General features: G+C 35.3%; 1 protein-coding gene across 4 annotated transcripts in view; it reads right to left on the reverse strand.

The window, feature by feature from the left end:
* RTN4 (reticulon 4) overlaps positions 1-21257 on the reverse strand; it is a 74582-nt gene that overhangs the window by 39171 nt on the left and 14154 nt on the right. For 2 of the 4 annotated variants that reach the window (XM_045446069.1, XM_045446070.1), the window contains exons 2-3: positions 12526-12582; positions 9466-11856 (exon numbers count right to left, since the gene is read on the reverse strand). The exons of 1 other annotated variant lie outside the window; for it this stretch is intronic. In XM_045446069.1, the coding sequence (XP_045302025.1) occupies positions 9466-11856; positions 12526-12582 (2448 nt within the window). The remainder of the gene's footprint in view (positions 1-9465; positions 11857-12525; positions 12583-21257) is intronic. One more of the 4 variants, XM_045446071.1, reaches the window with a different exon arrangement.

The following is a 21257-nucleotide window of genomic DNA, read 5'->3' on the forward strand; positions in this document are numbered from 1 at the left end:
TCTCTCACAAAAATAAATAAAACATTAAAAACAAACAAACAAACAAACAAACAAACATTAAATACACTTAAAAGCTCCCCTGGTAGATTAAAAGTCAAAACAGGAGCCTTAAAGTTTGATCTTATATAATGATATCTAATTCTTTAATTATTAAGATCTTTGCAATTGAAACTACTAAGTTTACAGGAAAAACTAACTCATGTAAATCAAGTGACATTTGCCGATTTCTTTCTTAAAAAGTTTTAAAAGGGTTCAGTTTGGTTAGCTAAGCAAAAAAGTAATTAAATATAAATACACAATAAATAATACAAATCTGTTAAAAATATAAAACCATATGTGCTATGCTTATAGTGAGGATCAAATGAGTTAGTGTAAGCAAAAGGCCTTAGGACAGTGGCCTGACAAAAAGTAGGCCCTATATAAGCCTTAGACATTATTGTTATGCTACAAATAATAGTCAAACTAGTAGGGACAAGGTACATAAACCACATCTAAAAAAGCACATATATTAAGCCATTCAATTCTAGGGACTAACCCAAAACCTTTCTAAACAAGCGCAAGCACATGCGCACACACATGCACACACATACTTTGCTACACAGTTCTATTATACTCCAGCTCAGAAAAATTTTTATAGGGATAGTTTATAGGTCCAACATTAAATCCCAACATAACAGACAAATAAAGGACATAAATCTGTTAGAAACTTACCTTCATTTATTTTGTTTTCCTTCAAATATTTAATATTTCGTTTTTAAAAAATGAATACTTTCTAAGGACAATTTTCAAACATAAGAGATACATCCCAACTTGTAAAACAGCACTTTGATTATTTGGGACAGAAACCTATTTTTCTTAAAAGTAAAGGCTTTCAAAGGAGGGGGCCACAGAAGATTCCTTTATTTACAATGCAAGTAAAATAAAAGTGCAGTCTAATTTTAAGTCTTATAGCATATGCAGAGGAGTGGAAGGCATTTTCCTCTTTAAACTCAAAATCAAGGGGCGCCTGGGTGGCGCAGTCGGTTAAGCGTCCGACTTCAGCCAGGTCACGATCTCGCGGTCCGTGAGTTCGAGCCCCGCGTCGGGCTCTGGGCTGATGGCTCAGAGCCTGGAGCCTGTTTCCGATTCTGTGTCTCCCTCTCTCTCTGCCCCTCCCCCGTTCATGCTCTGTTTCTCTCTGTCCCAAAAATAAAAATAAACGTTGAAAAAAAAAAAAAATTTTTAAACTCAAAATCAGCCTTACACAGAACTTTTGAAATAAATTGTTCAAAGTTCATATTTGGCAACTTCCCACTCCTCAATATCCACATCCCCAGTACTTCTTCCAAGCATGAGAAAAATAAATGAAAACCTGCCCAAGCATAATCCTAACTCCTTCCCAAAGGATATCATGCTCTAAAATTACCTAGATTTCTCTTCTCCTCATACCTCGAATAAAAACTCTCATTTTCTTAGTGTACTTAACCTCACCAGTAGGAGAATCATATGATTAAATCATTTCCTGCTAAAGAATAAAAATTCCTTTTTCTGTAACCTTTTAATGAAGTGTGTGTGTGTGTGTGTGTGTGTGTGTGTGTGTGTGTGTGTGGCTTGCATCTGTAAGTGGCAAGATTTCAGACTCAAGACTGTATTTTGGAATAGGCAGCAATACCTAAGCAGTAAGTCCACTCCAGCCAGCTTTCCCAAGATATTCCTCCTTTTCCATTTCTTTCCTTCCTCTACTTCTCAATCCCAGAAAAAATCAAGTTTTTATTTGTTTTTTTTTTCCCCAGAATATTTAGAAATCAAGGGAAATAAATGAAAAAGAGGTAGTCATTTAGATTTAAAGTGTTACTAAGTTGGGGATTGCTAGTATACCATTCTTAATAGCTAAAATAAGTATTTCTACTTTCTGTAAACAGAGAACAAGATTCTTTTTTTTTTTTAATAAAGAAACAATTACGGTTACACAGGAGTTTCAAACTTATTTAAAAATTTAATTATTCTGAGCTATACAAAAATATGAAACTAAACATATGTCCCATTACTGAAAGGTATTAACCAATGTTGCTTAATACCATACGCAGTAACATAATGCCCTCTATGGACTAAATTATAGCACTTCAACATTAACTACTAAATTGAATCTTAAGACATGGCAAAATACTTTAGTCTAGAAAAATGAATGACAATACAACTTCAAATGGGAAAAAAAAGAGCATTTGAAAGTCTACAATTTTATGTAATTTGCTAAAAATGAATATGAAAGTCCACAGAGAAAGAAATTTAAAGTGATACTACTCAGAACAAAATAAATGCTGGCTTCATGTATTATAATCTAAAATAAATATACAAATTCCAAAAGATCCAAAGCATTTCTAAATTTGGAATTAAAAAATTAATAGTCACTAGGCTCTGGACAGATGTTTTAAAACTTTTCAGTTTTCACTAAAGTAAGCAGGTTTAGGGGAATCTTAAAGGTCATTCCATAATGTTTAAAATAACATGATTCAAGCATCGTCTGATTCAACACAATGTGTCAAAATCCTTTTATAAAGTCATTTGTTAATGTAAACCAAATATCCACAACTCACTAAATTTCTCTGATCATCTGAATTTATTCCATATGGTCAATTACAGAACATTCCATAGACCTCACTTTCTATATACAACACTAGATGGCACCAACACCCATAGTACAGTAGACTGTCTAATTTTCTAGGCATGCAATCCAACAAAAACTATGTTCTTAATTTTCTGGCTCTTTCTGCCTGACAATAGGGAACTAGAGATCAGAATATAACAGCAATAGAAAACAACTCCACCACCAAGAACACATGTGGGATAAAGGGATCTCTGAGCAGTATTCAAAATAAATTTTAAATAGGTAAGAATCAAGTATAAAAATAAAACCATACATACATACATACATACATACATACATAATTTTCCTATGTGAAAACTGAAAATGTCCACTAAAATATAAAATAAAATAAAAATTGTTTGGAAAACTGTAACATAACAGGAGTTTGCATCCATTGTACAAAGAGCTCTCATAAAATCAGAAAAAAGATGAACATCTAAATTTAAAAATGGGCAAAGGGTATGAACAGGCAATTCACAAAAGACATAAAAATAGCCAATAAACACATGAAACATGTTTACTTTTACTAACAACCAAAGATCAAAACTTCAAGATACCACTTCAACCTATTAAACTGGTAAAGGTTTTTCTTTTTTTAAGTGCCAAATTCAGAATGTCTGGAAGGATATCTAAGAAGTAAGTCCTAGCACAGGACTCTGAAGGAGTACAAGGTAGCTTGTTGAGACAGGAAGAAGACTTAGTGTCATAGGGCTCTTTGAATTTTGTATAATATGGAAGTATTACCTATCCAAAAATAAATAAATAGTGTCAACTGTAGGTGTTAATGGAGAAATGGATGTTTTCTTACTCTTTTGGGGGGGAAAAATTAGTACCATTTTTCTGACAGCCAAGTTTTGTCAAAACTCTTAAAAATGGTCATACCCATTTACCTAGGGTTTATTTCTAGTAATTTATGAAAAATAGTAATTCAGATATGTAAAATATTTAAATATAGGTTAACAGCAGCCTTATTTATAAGTTAAAAAGTTGGAAACCACCTAAGAATCCAACAATAGCAAACTAGTTAAATTATATACAATACTAATGAAATGTAAGCATTAAAAAATCATGCAGCAGCAGAATAAGGACATGGAAATGTCAGCATTATATAAGATACTGCTGATTTTTTAAAGCTATAAACAATGTGTAGACTATGATCCCTATTTGTTAAAACACATTTTTTTTTTACTCCATTCATAAAGTATCTATATGCATTGAAAATAGACAAGAAGAATATATTCTAAAATACTAACAATTACTATATCTGGGCAATGTGATTACAAATTTTTTTCATCTCAATAGTTTTCTCTACTTCTCAAATTTGTACAATGAGCATGCATTACTACAGAATGTTTCATGTATCATTGATCTGACTTTACTGATAGCAGGTCCTTCAGACAAATTCTAACTACTAAGCTCAAACAGATTAAAACATTTGCTTAAGGTCATACAGCTATAATCCATAATAAAGCCAGGATTAGAACTCAGGTCTGTTAAGATGCCCAAAATGAAGTCTTTCAACCACACTACTGTCACCTAACTTTTATAGTACATATTTCATAATTATTTTCAATCTGTACTGGGCTCATAGTGAGCACTAAATAAATCCTCATTAATTTGATATTTGTTTAAGTCACATTTGTTGAAGTAAATATAATTGATTCTTTTATTAACAACAGCGCATTTCTAATTTAGCTATATTTACTAACAGATTCCCACCTAAAGGTATTCTACTCAATTTGTTAGATTAAGCGTGTTAATTTTTCAGGGTACTTAAATTTCTTCTTAAAAAAAATTTTTTTAATGTTTATTTATTTTTGAGAGAGAGGCAGACTGCAAGCAGGGGAGGGGCAGAGAGAGAGGGAGACACAGAATCCAAAGCAGGCTCCAGGCCCTGAGCTGTCAGCACAGAGCCTGATGCGGGGCTCAAGCCCACAAACTGTGAGATCACGACCTGAGTCGTTGGAAGTCGGACACTTAACAAACTGAGCCACCCTGGTGCCCCTAAATTTCTTACTTTTATCAGATTAACTGCTCAGTGTCAGAATCAAAGTCCAACTAATAATTATCAAAGTATCTTAAATATGTTTACTAAAAATATATTTAAACCAAAATACCAAACCTTAATATCTGTAAAACTTTACTGAGAAATTGCAAAGGCTATAAATTCCTAAATTAATAATAAAAATGTTAAGTTATAAACACTATCTAAAGAAAGCTCTTATTCACAAACACATTTAAGAAGCATATATAAATCTGCAAACGATAATTTTTAATTCTTTACCTAGATAAAAGGGCCCCTTTTAAATGAGTCCTTAATTATGGCAATACTTTATTATGGCAATACTACGTAGATATCACATACTTTAAATAAAATGAAAAAACAATCACGTTGTTGGTGGTTTACACTTCACTCACCGAAAGTTCTAGCAGGTCAGCAAAACAATCTATACTCTAATTATGAACTAAAAATACTCTGTGCATCATTGGCAAACCAACAAACCAACAAACATAGTAAACAATCAATGTCTTCGAAGCGAAGATGTCAGTGGTTTGGATGAGAGTCGTTAGCACCTTTCCTTACCAACAGCCTACCAACAATAAAGATAGCAGCTGTTCACAAGAGGGTTATTCAGTCTCTACATGGAAGCAAAACTGTTACCTTCATTTTGATATCCCTACATATGGAAAATCATGTGAGAAAAATGTACATGGTAACCCAACTTTCTTGACTTTTAAAACCTGTCTTAACATTGGTTACAACACAACATGTATGTAATAAAAGCACAGCACCTCAATTGCTGCAAAATTTAGTATAATAAATGCTCATTCCAAAATGGAAAACGACTGAGAAGGGGAGAAATCCCTTCTAGGTTGGAATCCGTTATTCACCTGTTGGGAAAAAGATTTTCCTTGTGGAATGATCTTCCTTTTGGAATTAAGTTAAGTTTACTTAAGAAAGTTATAGCCCAATGTCTGGAATACAGAGGTTCAAAAGTATTGTGCTTACTATATAATTTGCTATGTAACTTCGAGAAATAAGACTAAGTCCCACACAGTGGTGCTGTCATTCATAAAATGGTTCCTTCTTTCTCATCATAGAGACTATGTCAAAGTGCTTGATGTTTAGAAGATTTCCCATAAATGGCAGCTCCCTTTTCCAGATAAAATGAGAAAAATTCAGCTTTTCTCAGTCTTTGAAAATTCTCAAGTTAAAAACCTCCTAAATAGAAAGAAAACTTAAAACTGAAAGAAAACTGAAACAAATTGATCTAACTATATTTCAAATAGAATTATAACCACACTGAAGGCTGGGGAAGAGAGAAGGAAGGGGGAGAAAGGAGGGGTAACTAATCCAAGTAACTTGTACTTGACTATATACATTCAATCTTGGGCAGGATTGGGGTGTAGATTTGCAAAATAACTTTGAATTATTTTATTGTGTTTACTATAACGATATTAGAAAACATTCTAAAACCATCTTAGAAATATTAAACGATCAAGTAAATGAGTAAATGTGTTAGCTGCCAGGGTTCTCACTACAGAAGGAACATACAAATATGAAAGGAGAGAAGAAACAATCTTCTGTAAATAGACTCTCAACTAAAAAGAATCAGGGATCCTTCAAGAAATGATTGATTTCAGGGCTGCGGTAGAACAGACATAGATGAGCCTATATTTTGTTAGGCTAGAAAGTCAGAAGAGCTTCTCTCTCCATCCCAAAAAGAAGGATAGCTGCACATCCTTGGGCCAACCTGAACAGGGCCCTTCTAATCTGGGACAATTTATAAACAAAACAATTAATGAATTATAATTCAGTAATGAATTATAAACCATTAGGGGGAAAAGAGAAACTTATAAATCCATATTGGTAATTAACTAATCAAATCACAGAAAAGCAGAATGCTAACAGTAGCAGAATGCCATGGAATGACTGATAAATGTGAAGGGAGTGTTGGAATTGAAAAATTATCATTTTGCAACCTTAATGGTAAACACTGACAGTAAATCTAGGAGGGAATTTTGATGGGGAGCAGGGTATCTGTAGTCTTGAAATGTCACCCCTCAGACTGCTTATTAGTTCCAAGGGAAGAAGAAAGCAATTATACGGTAAGGAAATGAGGGCCACCTTAACCAGATAATAGAAATTAACCTCATCAATGAGGGACTTAATGAATAGTGGGTACCTTTAGATATGATACCATGAGAAGGGTAAGGGGTACTACACATCTTCATTTTGGCCATGAATCCAAAACCCCAATCGAATCTCTGACAAACAGCAGACAAATGTAAAATAAGAACATTCTATTAAAAAGGGAGATGGGGGGGGCACCTGGGTGGCTCAGTCAGTTGAGCGTCGACTTCGGCTCAGGTCATGATCTCACTGTGAGTTCAAGCCCCGCGTCAAGTTCTGTGCTGCCAGAGAGCTCTATGCAGCCTGGAGCCTGCTTCAGAGTCTGTGTCTCCCTCTCCCTCTGCCCCTCCTCTGCTCATGCCCTGTCTCTCTCTGTCTCTCAATAATAAATAAACGTTAAAAAAAAAAATGGAGATGGGGAAGAGCCTACACTTAAAAAATGTTAATGTAAGGGATAAACACTGGAAATGTAACAGACAAAAGCAGCCAAAAGCAACATGACAACTAAAAGCAAAATTTGGCCCTAGACTGGATCTTGTAGTAGATGACACTTATACAGGACACATTAGGTCACAACAGACACACTGGAATACAGATACGTTAGAAAAAGTACTTTATCGATGTAAATTTATGAAGTTAATAGCTGTACTGAGGTTATATAAGAACATGCCCTTTTTGAAGAACTTAAGGATAAAACAATGTATGTAACTTACTGTCAAATGGTTCAGGAAAAACACCTATCAACTCCCTCTGCTCTCTTCTTTACATTCTTCAACTCAGATGCCACAGTCCATCACATCAAACTACTCTCTTACTATTTATTAATCCTCAATTCCTTTGATTCACTCTCCTTCCACTGGGCCGTCCAGCAAAACAGAAGCTTGAATCAATATAAGCATTTGCCTTCCCTGAACCTATACCCAGGATGTTGGGCAAAGTTAGAGAAAAGTCACTCTACCATACAGACTTGTATGGACTCAACCTCCAACCCTGACTGGACTCTTAATATAATGCCTCTCTCTCCCTAGTCAGACCTCCTCCACCCAAGCATGTTCTAGTTCATTCTCAGCAAATGACCTAACATACTGCTTTAAATAAACGTAAACCACCATACACTCCCTCAACTTCCAGCCACAAAACGAGCAGTATCAACACCCACAGTTTCCCTTCCATTCACTACAATATCTTCCAAAATTGTTCCTCTTCTATATGCCAATTCCTCCACCTGAATTCTGGATCTCATCCTACCCCATCCCCTCCTGACTTTCTACTACCACCTTTAGACTTTCATTCCCATCTTTAAAAAAACAAAAAGGTTCTTCCTCAAGTCTATCCTCTACCTCATTCATGCTATCACTTTCTCCATGATCTCAAATTTCTCAAAAATTAGCATTCAGCATCCATTTGCTCAAGTGTCATTCCCTCAGCACCCCTAGCCCTGCCCATTTACTCTACCTGCCACTGTCATGCCAACACCTTCCCTACTTTTTAACAAGTTCTCAATCCTTATCTTAACCAAGCTCTATTGCATTTGATAATGCTGTCCAATCCTTACACCTTTAAAGCTTCTCTTTTTCTTGGCTCTCCCTAGTCAGTATCTGTGGTTTTAATTACTATCTCTGAGCCCATGATAAACAAACACATATAGCCAAGGTCTCTCAAAAGCTTTATATGTACAACATCCATCACTTCTTGGATACCTCATAGGCACTTTAATAGCAAAATATTCAAAGCTGAATTTTTCATCTTCTCTCCTTAAACCCACTTTATTCTCTCATGTTCTCTAACTCAGTTTCTCATACCGCCATATGTGTACTTGAAAACACATGGAACCCAGGGTTCCTGGAGTCATCTCTAACTTCTCCCCTTATCCTTCATGTCCATATCCAATCAAACATCAGGTCCTATGTCTCCATGCTCATCCCACTGCCTTAATATTTATCATCTCCTCTTTCTTAAATTATAGCAACAATCTCTAACCTCCTCTCTCTGCCACTAGTACTGCCCATCTCCAACATATAAATATACTCAAGAAATAGGGAGTAATCACTACACATTTTCATAGAAAACACAACTAAATTAGAATGCTAAATAAAAAACACAGGTGCAAATCACTTTACACAAAACAAGTGTGTAAGAATATAGCATCAAAAGAAAAAAAATGACAATCCCTACTTTTCAGAAGAATTCATAACAGCATACCTCAATTTACACTTTTCAACAAAATACTCAATATGCGTGACTTTATACCTATTTCTGGAAAATACACCCGTATATTGAAATATTGGAGACTTGTTACAGAAATGTTCCTTCATAAAAATTTAAAATCAAGTAATTTCTAGGAAAACAACAGTAAATGCATCTGGAAATATTTTGTTTTAGTATCTCCTAATCTCCATGCTATGAGGAAATACTGAAGGAAAAGAAAAGAAAGACATGAAGCCAATTCTAATAAAATTTTCTAGTTCCATGGTGCAATATAAAAAGGAGCAATAAATAATTGTGTGGAAAAAGTTATGAGCAAGGACGAACAGTGAGTGCAAAAAAAAACACAAAAAAACACTGAACTTCTGAAACAGTAGTGAAGAATTCTTATCAATGTGATATATTAGATACTATGAATATAATATACCACACAAAATGTAGTGGAATATTCCATAAGTCAAAAGCTAGCAAGAAAGTACAAAACAATGTATGGACTGATTACCTGAAGTTTTACTCAGCTCTGCTGAAAATAAAGCAGATGGTGATCTGTTCTCTTGTTCTGTATCAGAAGGGGTTTTTTTCTCAGCTTCTTTCACAAGAACTTTGGGTTTCACTATACTGCCTATTTCGGTTTGAGTGGCCAATGCAGAAACATCTGGAGGCAGTAAGGGCACCTTCAAAATATCAGACCTATCTTTGGAGAGTTCATCTGGGACATGGACTTTATCTTCATCTTTAGGTTGTACATTCTTGAAAGAAAGGTCATGGGGTAACTCTGAGCAAGGTAATGACCCAGCTTCATCCTGGACATTAGCGATCTCACTTTTGAGGGATACTTCTAGGTCAGTGGTTAATTTAGGAGGAGAATCAGTTTTAGAACTGACAAATGTAGGGAACTCATCTATAATCTCAATTGGAGATGAATCTGAGAATGTTTCACTCTCTCTTATTTTTGCTTCCTTAGCAATAAATAAGCCATCATCTGAATAAACTGCAGCACTGAGCTCCTTCATCTGCAAAGGAATTTTCTCCTTTTGGGTCAGTGTTGAAACTTCATTGGGTAAGAAGGTATCTTCTGTAGTGTCTAAACTGGGCTGAAAAGATTCCAAATAGGGCTTTCCCCCCTCAGGTGGTAGTGAAGCACTGAGTTTTTCCTTATGTTCAGGTTCTATCACTGACTGGGATGAAGTCTCAATCAGATTTTCTCTCACAAGTATCACAGCTTCATCCTGTTTTTGTGGAACTTCAGGTATTGAATCATCACTAAATAAGTCAACTGGTTCAGAATCAGGTGAGGAATCTTCAACTAACTCAGAATGATCAGGCACTGGCTGTGCAACTTTTGCTATTTCTGAGTAATCAGAGAAATCTGAAGTTGGTTCAGTAGGGAGCTTCGTTTCTTTAATTAAATCACATGCAATAGATATATAAGGAGCTTCTGTTTCTTGAACAGCTACCTTAATACTTTCAGGCTCTTTAATTTCTTCCTTTATTCCTGATACATTTTTTAGTGATACATTCATGGCCTCTTCATACGGTGGGGGATTTTCAAGCTCAGGTTTTATGCTTTCATAATTAACTAAAGAAGGAGCTTCTAATTGTGAAGAAGTGGGCTGCACTGCAGAAGCACCAGCACTAGGAACTACAGAATTTAATGGTGCTTCCATAACAATATCAGGCAAAACTGGTGACGGAGTAGCTTCAGATTCTTCAAAGGATGGGCAAAGCTGTGCCACCGGGTAGAGGGACTCCTGCATAGCTTCTGATGTTTGAACCAAGTCCATTTTTGTTTCAAAAGCGATCTTCGTGCCTGTAGCTTCATTCAATTCACTTTCACATGCTTCCTGTACTAAATCTGGGGTTAGACCTTCAGCCATGTTTGCCACTGCTTCCTCAGTCACCTTTGACAAATTATCTGTTGTGACATAATCGGTCTCAGAATCCTGTGTTGCTACAAGGAAAGGATTTGATGCTTTGGTACTAACATTCTTCTCTGTTACAATTTGGGCCTTTTTTTCTTCTATCTTTTTTTCATCTGTCTTATTTTCTGAAGTATGATCTGCCAACAAAGGAAAAATGTTTGTTGAAAGGTTTTCAGCTGCTGTCGGGTTAAAGGGAGCACATGTGATATATGCTCCTGAACCATCTTTTACAGCTTCTGGTGTACTGGGAAAAGAAATATCATCATTACTGCTTTCACTATCTTTTTCATGATTTGTTGGTTCAGGGCTATCAGCAAAACATTTCTTATCCACTTTACTCTCCAACTTGCTCTCTATATTAACTTCAGCAGCCAACACATCACTATCTTGCTTGCTTGTATCTCTCACGTCCCATACTCGTTCAAATGGCTTGAAGTCTGCATATTCTTCCCTCATAGGAGCTTCTGCTGCAATTCCCTTTTCATTAAAACTATCCTTTGTTTTTTCTGGAAGCATAACTTTGTCCTCTTCTTTAACTGATTCAGTAAGGGCTACAGGTAACTCTTGTTGATTTCGAAGGATATTATCACTAACTAAATCCTCTTTTTCATCCTTATTCTCTTCCCTAGGATTTGCTATTATGGCAGACTCTGCTTTTGGAGAGCCACCGAATGATACTCTCATTTCTGAGTATTCCAATTGTGAAAACTCTGTTAAATCTCTGTCTATAAATGGATTTTTTGCCTTCTCTGTGAACTCTTTAGAAGCTTCTGCTGATGTTTCTTGAAGCGTTCCTTCAGTGGGTAATACTGCTGATAAATTACCAAGATATTCATGTTCTTTAAAAGAAGCAGCTGAGAGGGGAGACAGAGAAGGAAGAGAAGCAGCAGTTTCAAGCAGGACAGATGGAAAATCCTCTTGACCAGTGGAAACAGTGTTACCTGGCTGCTCCTTCAAGTCCATAATTTTTTCTGTGACCATGGACAGAAAGGAAAGTTAGAGAATGCCAGCGTTCTCAGAGTTAATGCAAGTTTTATGACAGATTCAAAATACTATTAGTAAAGAGTTACTGTTAACTAAACTTAAATGTAAATAACAATAAATAATAATCAAGTAGTCTTGAATCATTACGGAAAGAATTAAAGCTATTGTCAAAACGTGCATGGCTACAGAGGCAATTGCATGCTATGAAAAGACATAAATCAAGTCTAAGAAAAAAACCTCAAGTATAATCAATTGAGAAAAGCTACTTCTAACTAGAAGAGGACAAGAGAATTGAGAAGAGGGTGTGGCAGTATAGAAAAGGCACTGAATAATTAAATGCGATAGAGTGGCATTCATTTCTATGAAAGCCTTTCAGCCATAAGCAAGTAAACTGTATTTGGAGAAAAGGACTAATCAATATACAAATGTAAATCAAGGGTCCAAGAATTCCTTACATATAACCAATTATTAATCATGTTCTGCCCATTTGTCTCTTGGACATAGCATATAAAATGCAAATTTCAACTTTTTCAATAGACAAACATTCTTGGAACCATGCTAAATTTTAGTAACTGAATCCACTCTGTACAGTTAATAAAACTAAAGAGTCAAAGTTAGAATACACAGAAGATAAAAGGCTAGCAGAAAGAACTTGCCTGCAGAGGAGTGTATCACAGGCTCAGATGCAGCAGGAAGAGCAAAAAGTGTCTCATCTGAAAAACAAATAGAATATAACCTCAGCAGAAATAAAGACAGAGTTTGAAGGAGACTAAAGATAAGAGGAGCAAGCAAGGGTTCAGTTTGTAATAAGTTAACACAAAACTTTTATAAAGAAAAAGCCAAGATGGAAAGGAAAAAGTAGTACCATTAATTTGGATTAAATTATCATTATATATTTTATATTATAAAGATGATTAAATCATATCCACAGAACCTATCGTTTTTCAAGAGGCAATAACATGTTTATGTTAAAGAATTTCATAAACCAAGGTAACCTTAAGATACTATTATTATTCTCAGTTAACATGACACCCAAAGCTTTTATTCACATTTTCAGATAGGTAACTTATTTGCCCTAGTCAAGCCTAAAATTAAAAAGATGCATGAGGGGCGCCTGGGTGGCGCAGTCGGTTAAGCATCCGACTTCAGCCAGGTCACGATCTCGCGGTCCATGAGTTCGAGCCTCAGAGCCTGGAGCCTGTTTCCGATTCTGTGTCTCCCTCTCTCTCTGCCCCTCCCCCGTTCATGCTCTGTCTCTCTCTGTCCCAAAAAAAATAAATAAACGTTGAAAAAAAAAATTTTTTTAAAAAAAGATGCATGAGTAAAATTAATAATTACTTTTGCTTAATCCTTTTTTATTGGCATATGTTCAGTTCAGAAGAACACTTTCAGAGAATCATGCATATTTTCTTATATTCCAGGTTGTCTACCTTTAAAGAAAAACATTCTAATAGGCACTGTGCACTATTCCTTGAGGATATTAGTCCTATGCGCCACTGTCCAAATTGCAAAGAAAATACTAATTATCATTAGGAAGATAATTATTATCATCAGTCTTGTTTTGTTTAAAATTACACTGAGGGATACTTGTTATACCAAGTTCTTTGCATGCAGGAATTCATTTTACTCCTTATAACTCTTTGTTATAAGTAGGGTTAAGATCCCCCATTTAACAGATAAAAAAAACAAAATGAAACAAAAAACACAACTGACTGAGAGGAGTGACTCACTCCATCTATAACTAAGTAAGACTCAGGGCAATGCAACTCCAGAGCTCATTTTCTTAGCCACTATATGCTATATGTTACGGACTTAATTTTTTTTGTGTCCTCTTCCCCAAAGTTCGTATGTTGAAGCCTTAACCTCCAATGTGATAGCATTTGGAAATGCGGCCATGCAGAGAGGTCATTAGGATTACATGAGGTCATGAGGGTGGGGCCATGGCTGATACGGTTAGTGCCCTTATAAGAGACACCAGAGCTTGTTCATGCCTGTGTGACAACAGCTCCTCCACTTCCCCCTTCCTCCTCTTCTTCTCTGAGCAACATAAAGAAGCCATGTGAGCACACAGTGAGATGACAGCCACCTATAAGCCAAGAAAAGAGGCCTCAGAATGAAACCTACATTGCCCATATCTTGATCTTAGACTTTCCAACCTCCAGAGCTATGAGGAATTAATTTCTGTTGTTTAAGCCACACAGTCTGTGGTACTCTGATGTGGCAGCCTGAGACGACTAATGCAGTACCTATTGGTATATTAAGCTTGCACAGCATCACTTTATACCTGCAGCTGGGAGATCTTGAGCTAAAGGTCTTCTGTGGTTTATACTAGAGAAAGGCCTCTAGCAAAAAACAATTTGAGATAGCCTGAAGAATGGCAGGAAGGTATTCCTTTAGTGGAGAGAACCTAAAAAATTTGGATATTTGTATCTGGAAGGACAAACTAGGCAAGGTTGATCAACAACGAAACAGAGATGTGACTATCATTAACGTGGACATACCTTCTAAGGATATTCCCCTTGAAGAATAAGAGAGTTAAATTCACAATGCTGTATAAATTTTAGATAAATCCATACTGGACATGACGTCATATCTAAAGGATTCTTAGATGGGGTGACGAAGGGAAAATTCATTATACATGTTTTTTAAAAAGTCTCCTATAACCTAGAACAATAGGTTAGATGGGCAACTCATCCAAACCAGTAAGACATACCACCTTATGAGATTTTATAAAACATACACATATAGACACTTTTTTTTCCTTTATGTTTATTTATTTTTGAGTGAGAGCACGAATGGGGGAGGGGCAAAGAGCGAGGGAAACACAGAATCCAAAGCAGGCTCCAGTTTCTGAGCTGTCAGCACAGAGCCCAAAGTGGGGCTCAACCCCACAAGCAGTGAGATCGTGACCTGAGCCAAAGTCGGACGCTCAACCAACTGAGCCACCCAGGCGCCCCTGTGTGCACCCTTCTTAAAGATGACTTGCTATGTGATCTTATTTGTTACATAGTTTCTCATTTGTAAAAAAAAAATAAAGGAATTTGAAAATTCCTTTCAGCTAAAATAATGAATTATAATCTTGTATAAAACTGAGACTTGGGGATCAAAGAGCAAAACCAAATAATTACATAGCTACTACATCTAAATAAAAGGTAGCAAATCCTTAACAAAATGGCAGTATTCTTCACTGAGTTAATATAACTGAAAGCCACAAATTCAGGTCAGTCTTCTTGGAAAGTGAATTCAAAACATGTTACTGATTACTGTTAAAATTAGAGGGAAAACAAACTACAACTAAAATTTTGTGCCAAAAACTAAAGTATTTTTTAAATGTATCCTTATTCCTATCTAATACCAGAACCTCTCTTATAGTAAAAACTATATTCCTGGCTCTTGACCAATTGAGAAAGTTTATAAACTGGTATTTCAAATATTCACTAAATTTTGAAAAAAAGAAAAACTGTACATTGAGATTCAATCCAAAATTAATCATGAAACAAGTACTGCATTTCTAAAAGCAGTTAGCAAAAAAAAAAAATTTCAGAAAAGATCACTATCATTTGGCCCTCAAGAAGAAGGACAGTTGTTCTGACTTCTCCTGAAGCAATCATGGATCATGGGATCAAACTGCCTGGGTTCAAATCCCAGATTCATCACTTACAACTGTGCGACCCTGAGAAAAGTTGTTACTTATCCCCTCTGTGCCTCCTTTACTCATTGGTAAAATAAGAATAATAGTACCTCCCTCAAAATGTTGTGCAGGAGGAAGAGGAGAAGAATAAGAAACAGCTTGTCCTAAGTCTCAGGGCTAGGAGGCCAGAAAGCCAGTATGTAAACATGTCTAACTCTTAAGTTATGTGCTTTATCTTTGGAGGGATGAGTTTATAATATAAGTGCAACTGGTGTGAAGTCTTCTTTCTTAATCAGCCCCTCAAGTTTGATCTCCTGAAATATGATAAACTGCCATCCAGGAAATACCCTATAGTTATCTGAAATATTTGGTTATTTTCTTCTACTTCACAATACAGTAACATTTAGAGAGATAGTAATGCCGGCCAGGCATTTTTTTCAGATGCTCTTTCAATACTCAAAACCACCCTATGAAGTAGGTACTACTGTTATCCTCATTTCAGAGATGAGGAAACAGGCCTAAGAGTTTAGATAACTTCCCCAGAGTTACAAAACTGAAAAATGATGGATCTGAGACCTGAATCCAGAGTATACAGGTCCATGCTCTTTTCTTTAACTACCCTGCAGTACTTTCTTCCTGGACTTAAGTTTAAAAATTTTTATAAACTAAATTAAGGATGTTAAAGAAAAATTTTGATTGACAACACTTACATATCATAAGCTACCAAATTTTTAAGACTAAAATGCCTACTAATTACTTTCTTCTTTTGAAAAAAATTACTAATTTTAGGTTAGTCTTCCTTTTTCTATAAAAGACCCTAACTTTCACAAGTGAATAAACTACTTTATAATATGGGACACTGTATTAAAAGTATAATATTCTGAATTACTGAGACATGTTATGTACATACTTATATTACTGGTCTTACAAAAATGGTAAACAAGTCACCCTCTTTCTATGATCTTTGTCTATGACTATGTCAAATTCTTAACTGTTGGATGAAATTGAAACTTTATTCATCAACCTCATTTGTGCTATTTTGAAGAAACAGAAAAAGTAACACTAAGGACTTAATTATACATACACTAAGTAAAAACACAGTGGCATATTTAAATGAACAAAAACAAGTGTTCACTAAATAATACACAAAATGGAAGCCAGAACTTTTCTATTAAGTCTCTCTACTCTACTGCCATCAAATTAATATTTCTAACAGGACAGTTCTATTTATTCTCTTGCTCAAAACATTTAAAAGCTCCCAGTTATCTGCTGAATTATACCTGAAACTCTCAGATAAGGTCCTGTATCTTACGGTCCTCACTTAACTGTCTAAACTTATTTCAACAATTTCTCACATGCCATCTATGTTAATCAAACATAAATAATTCTTCCCAACCAAACCCACGCCTCCACCTCCTGCATATTTGAATGCTGACATCCACTAAAACACAAATTTACCATATTCAGCTTTACTTTCTTTTTAAAACTTATCCTTATTTCTGCTCATTTTCTATAACATTTCCAGTTATCTAAGCTCAGAGAATTAAGTAACTTATTCAGTCACATAGCTAGTTAATGACAAAGCTAGAAAATTTAATTAAACTGTGACTACAGATATACATTTATTTCCTTATTACCCTCAGTAAAAAGAACAGAATCACTATACTTACGACAGTATGAAAGATGAATACCATTCATAAAACTTTTTCCAAATGAGCTATTCCTCTTTGTTAGCCCTGATGCTAGATTCATTTCCTTACCCAAGCTTAAATCTAGAGTGTAAATTTAGACTAAAGCTTCAGGGCTATATGCTTTGAATACTAATTATTTCCATCACACAAGGATCAGTTTCAAAATTAAAGTTCACGAAAAAGATTTATTTTTTAAGTCACTTTTTTAAAAAGTAAAAGGTGGGTGCCTGGGTGGTTCAGTTGGTTGAGCGTCCAACTCTTGATTTTCAGCTCAAGTCATGATCCCAGGGTCATGGGATAGAGCCCAATGGCTCTGTGCTGAGTATGGGGCCTACTTAAGATTCTCTCTCCCTCTGCCCCTCTCTGCCACTCACACTCTCTCTCTAAAATAAAAAATTTTTAATTTAAAAACTTTTTTTTGAATATTAAAAAGTAAAAGTGGTATGTCAGTTTTGAATTTATTACTGGTCAATTCAAAATACGCTATCACGATCTCACCAATGTTCACATACTCTTATACTAAATATTTTCTTTGACATGTTCATTTCAAAACCAGTTTTTCAGCCAAAAGTATAACTGGTCAGTCAATAAAAATCATAAGTAATTTATAAAGCACAGGAAATAAACTTCATTTTAAAGTCACAGAAAAAAACTTTTGCTAGGAGAATAAATATATCAGACTAACTTGTCTCATATAAACAACTATAAAACTGGGCAAAATATATGAAGCAACTGTCATGAGACACTGGATAACATGAAGTACATGAACATGAAGGGTATAATTCCTAAGAGGAAAGCATGCCAGATGATGCCCTGGCTTTCTACTTGAAGGCACTCTGTCTACAGCACATGGAAAAGGAGCCCAAGAATACTAACACTCTGGCCAAGTTGAGTTAACAGCTAAGCTGTCTGGAATTTGTGGGGCAAGGTAACATACAAAGGAAAACTTCACAGAAAAGGAGCTCCAGAAATCTGGATAGAGATTCCTTTTAAATCTCTGGTTGAACTATGCAACACATATACAGCACAAGACCTACCAAGGCCAAGCAGAGAATCTATGAAAGAGTTGTGAACTAAACGTATATTCTGGAGGTCAGACTCTGTACTGGAAGACATGATCGAAAGTTTTTGATAAGCCAGAGTGGAGAGATCTTGCTGAACACCCCAAGTATAAAAATGTGACCCAAGGAAAGGCACATCTTAAGAGGAGGATTACTTTAACCCTAAACTAAAGGTTACTTGGTCTAGACTTAGACCATGAGTTAGCAAAATATGGCTCGTGGGCCAAAGTTATATTGGAAGACAGCCATGTCCATTTGTGTGATGTATCCTCTATGGCTACTTTGGCATTACAAGGGCAAACTTAAGTATTTAGGAAAGAACCTACATGATGCACAAGCTTAAAATATTTACTGCTTTACCCTTAAAAAAAAAAAAAAAAAAAAAAAAAAAAAAAAAAAAAAGCCAAGCCCTGCTCTAAACCCTAACTTTAAAATCAAAGTTTGAAAAGGTCAAGATGATTTGCCAGCAAACTGACTTCCAGAACAACACTAACACCAAATCCATGGCAACCAGTGTAGAATAAAATATTATTGGACATGAAAAGAAAATATGAGCATAAGTAAGAGAAACAGCCAATATAAACAAAGAAATAATGTAAACATTGTATTCATAAGCACTAAAATGAAAATTACAATAACTATTAAAATATTCCTACGTAGATACAGTAAAAGATGGACATAACAAGTGAATGGAGAGAGACTCCTGGAAGAGAAATATAGAAGAGAGAACCAAATGAAAATCCTAGGATTGAAAATTATATTAAGTGAAAGAAAAACCCACTAGATGGACTTAAAGCAGACTGGGCAGTGGAGAAGAAAAGATCAATAAGCTTAAAGAAAGATCAACAGAACTATCCCAACTGAAGCACAGCATGGAAAAAAAAGAAAGGAAGAGTCTCAGTGACCTTCAAGACAATCAAGCAGTTAAAGTATATGTAATTGGAGTCCCTAAAGAAGGCAAAAGTGACTGAAGCAGAGGAAGGGAGGGAGGGAGGAACAAAGGGAAAGATATAAATGGCCTAAAATTTGACAACTGTGATGGAAAATACCAAATCCACAGATCCAAAAGGCTCAGTGAACCCTGGGTAGAATAAACCAGAAAGAAATACATTGTAGAGATCAAACTGTTGAAAACTAAAGATATAGAAAATCTTAAAAACAAAGGAAATAGGCAGAGAAACAGCAATAAGAATGACCTCAGCTGCCACTGGAAACAATGGAATACGGAAGATAATATCTTTATATGATGACACATCTACCAACCTTGAATTACATACAATCATTATTCACTGACTGCTATTTGTCAGATTGTGTACTAAATTGATATTCCCCATATCAATACTTAGCAGTGGTCATGTGCAGAGCAGCACAACATTCCAGTCATCTAAAACACGTTCCCAGGTAACGTCAAACAAGGCAACCGTATGCCTTCCTGTTTCAGCTCTCATACTACAAATACGTGTGCTTTCTGCAGTTTATTTAGTGTCATACACTAAATTTTTGTGATTTGTTTAAAATGGCCACTAAGAATAGTGCTTAAGTGCTAGCTAGTATTCTTAACCACAAGTAGGCCATGATGTACCTTACAGAGAAAACACGTGTGTTAGATGAGCTTCATTCAGGCATAAGTTATAGTTCTGTTGGCCTTGAGTTTAATGTTGATAAATCAACACTATATATTAAGTAACATGTCTTTAAATAGAAACACACATGAAACAAAGATATATTCATCAGGTAACAATACTATGACTAGAGGTTCACAGGAATCTAACCCTGTATTTTCCCTTGAGGCAATGATTCAGTATTTGCTAATTAAGTGTTTTCTTTGACTTTAGAGAACAGAACTACCATGAACAATAAGACTGACTGTATTCATCAAAAATATCCTTCAAAATTACAGATGAATAAAAGTATTATCAGATAAACAAAAGATGAAAACAAAAACTGAAAGAAATTATCACCAAGAGACCTGTACTACAATCAATGCAGTTCTTCACACTGAAGAAAAATGATACTAGATAGTAACCTGGATCTTCAGGAACAAATGAAGAAAAACAAAATTGGTAAATACCTGAGTAAACACAAAATATTCTCGTTCCATAATTTCTTCAAAGAAATGATGAATATCATAAAATGATAAATATATTGTTATTCTCATTTCTTAATTTCTTTAAAGAATAATTGATTTCTGAAGCTCTAATTACTGTATGCAATATATGTGGAAGCAAAATATAGGACAATAAAAGGACAAAGAATGGAAGGAATATAGAAAAGTATAAAAGAACAAAAGTAGAAGAGACAAAGAGAAAATGAACATTTTTTTAAATTTTTAAATGTTTATTTATTTTTTGATAGAGACAGAGCGCAAGCAGGGGAGGGGCAGAGAGAGAGGGAGACACAGAATGCCAAGCAGGCTCCAGGCTCTAAGCTGTTAGCATAGAGCTTGATGCAGGGCTGGAACTCACAAACTCCTAGATCATGGCCTGGGCTCAACCAGGTGGCTCAACCAACTGAGTCACTGAAGCACCCCAAGAAAATGAAGATTTAAATGAGCCATATGAATAATCACACTGAATGTAAATGGATCCAATTAGGAGGCAGAGGTTTTTAGACTAGATAAAAACCATACTTTGGCCCTTTACAGGACACACTTTAAATATAAAAACATAGGTAATTAAAAGTAAAAGAATGTAAAAGGATATATATATCATCCAAACATATACCCTACAAAATCTGAAGTGCCTAATGTTAATGTTGAGCAAAGCAGATTCTAAGACAGAGTATTACCTTGAGATTACCAGAGATAAAGAGGGGCATCAGTTAATGATAAACAAGTAAACAGACACTAAATAGATACACCAACACTAAAGTGTATGGGAAATATATGAAGCAAAAACTAAAGAAAGACAGAGACAAATCTACAAATTTTATTTTAAAATTTTAACATTCAAGTCTCACCTGACAGACTAGTCACACATGCACATACACACACCAATCCAAGAATA

This window comes from Leopardus geoffroyi, chromosome A3 (assembly GCF_018350155.1).
Source record: "Leopardus geoffroyi isolate Oge1 chromosome A3, O.geoffroyi_Oge1_pat1.0, whole genome shotgun sequence".
In the NCBI taxonomy this organism is placed as follows: Eukaryota; Metazoa; Chordata; class Mammalia; order Carnivora; family Felidae; genus Leopardus; species Leopardus geoffroyi.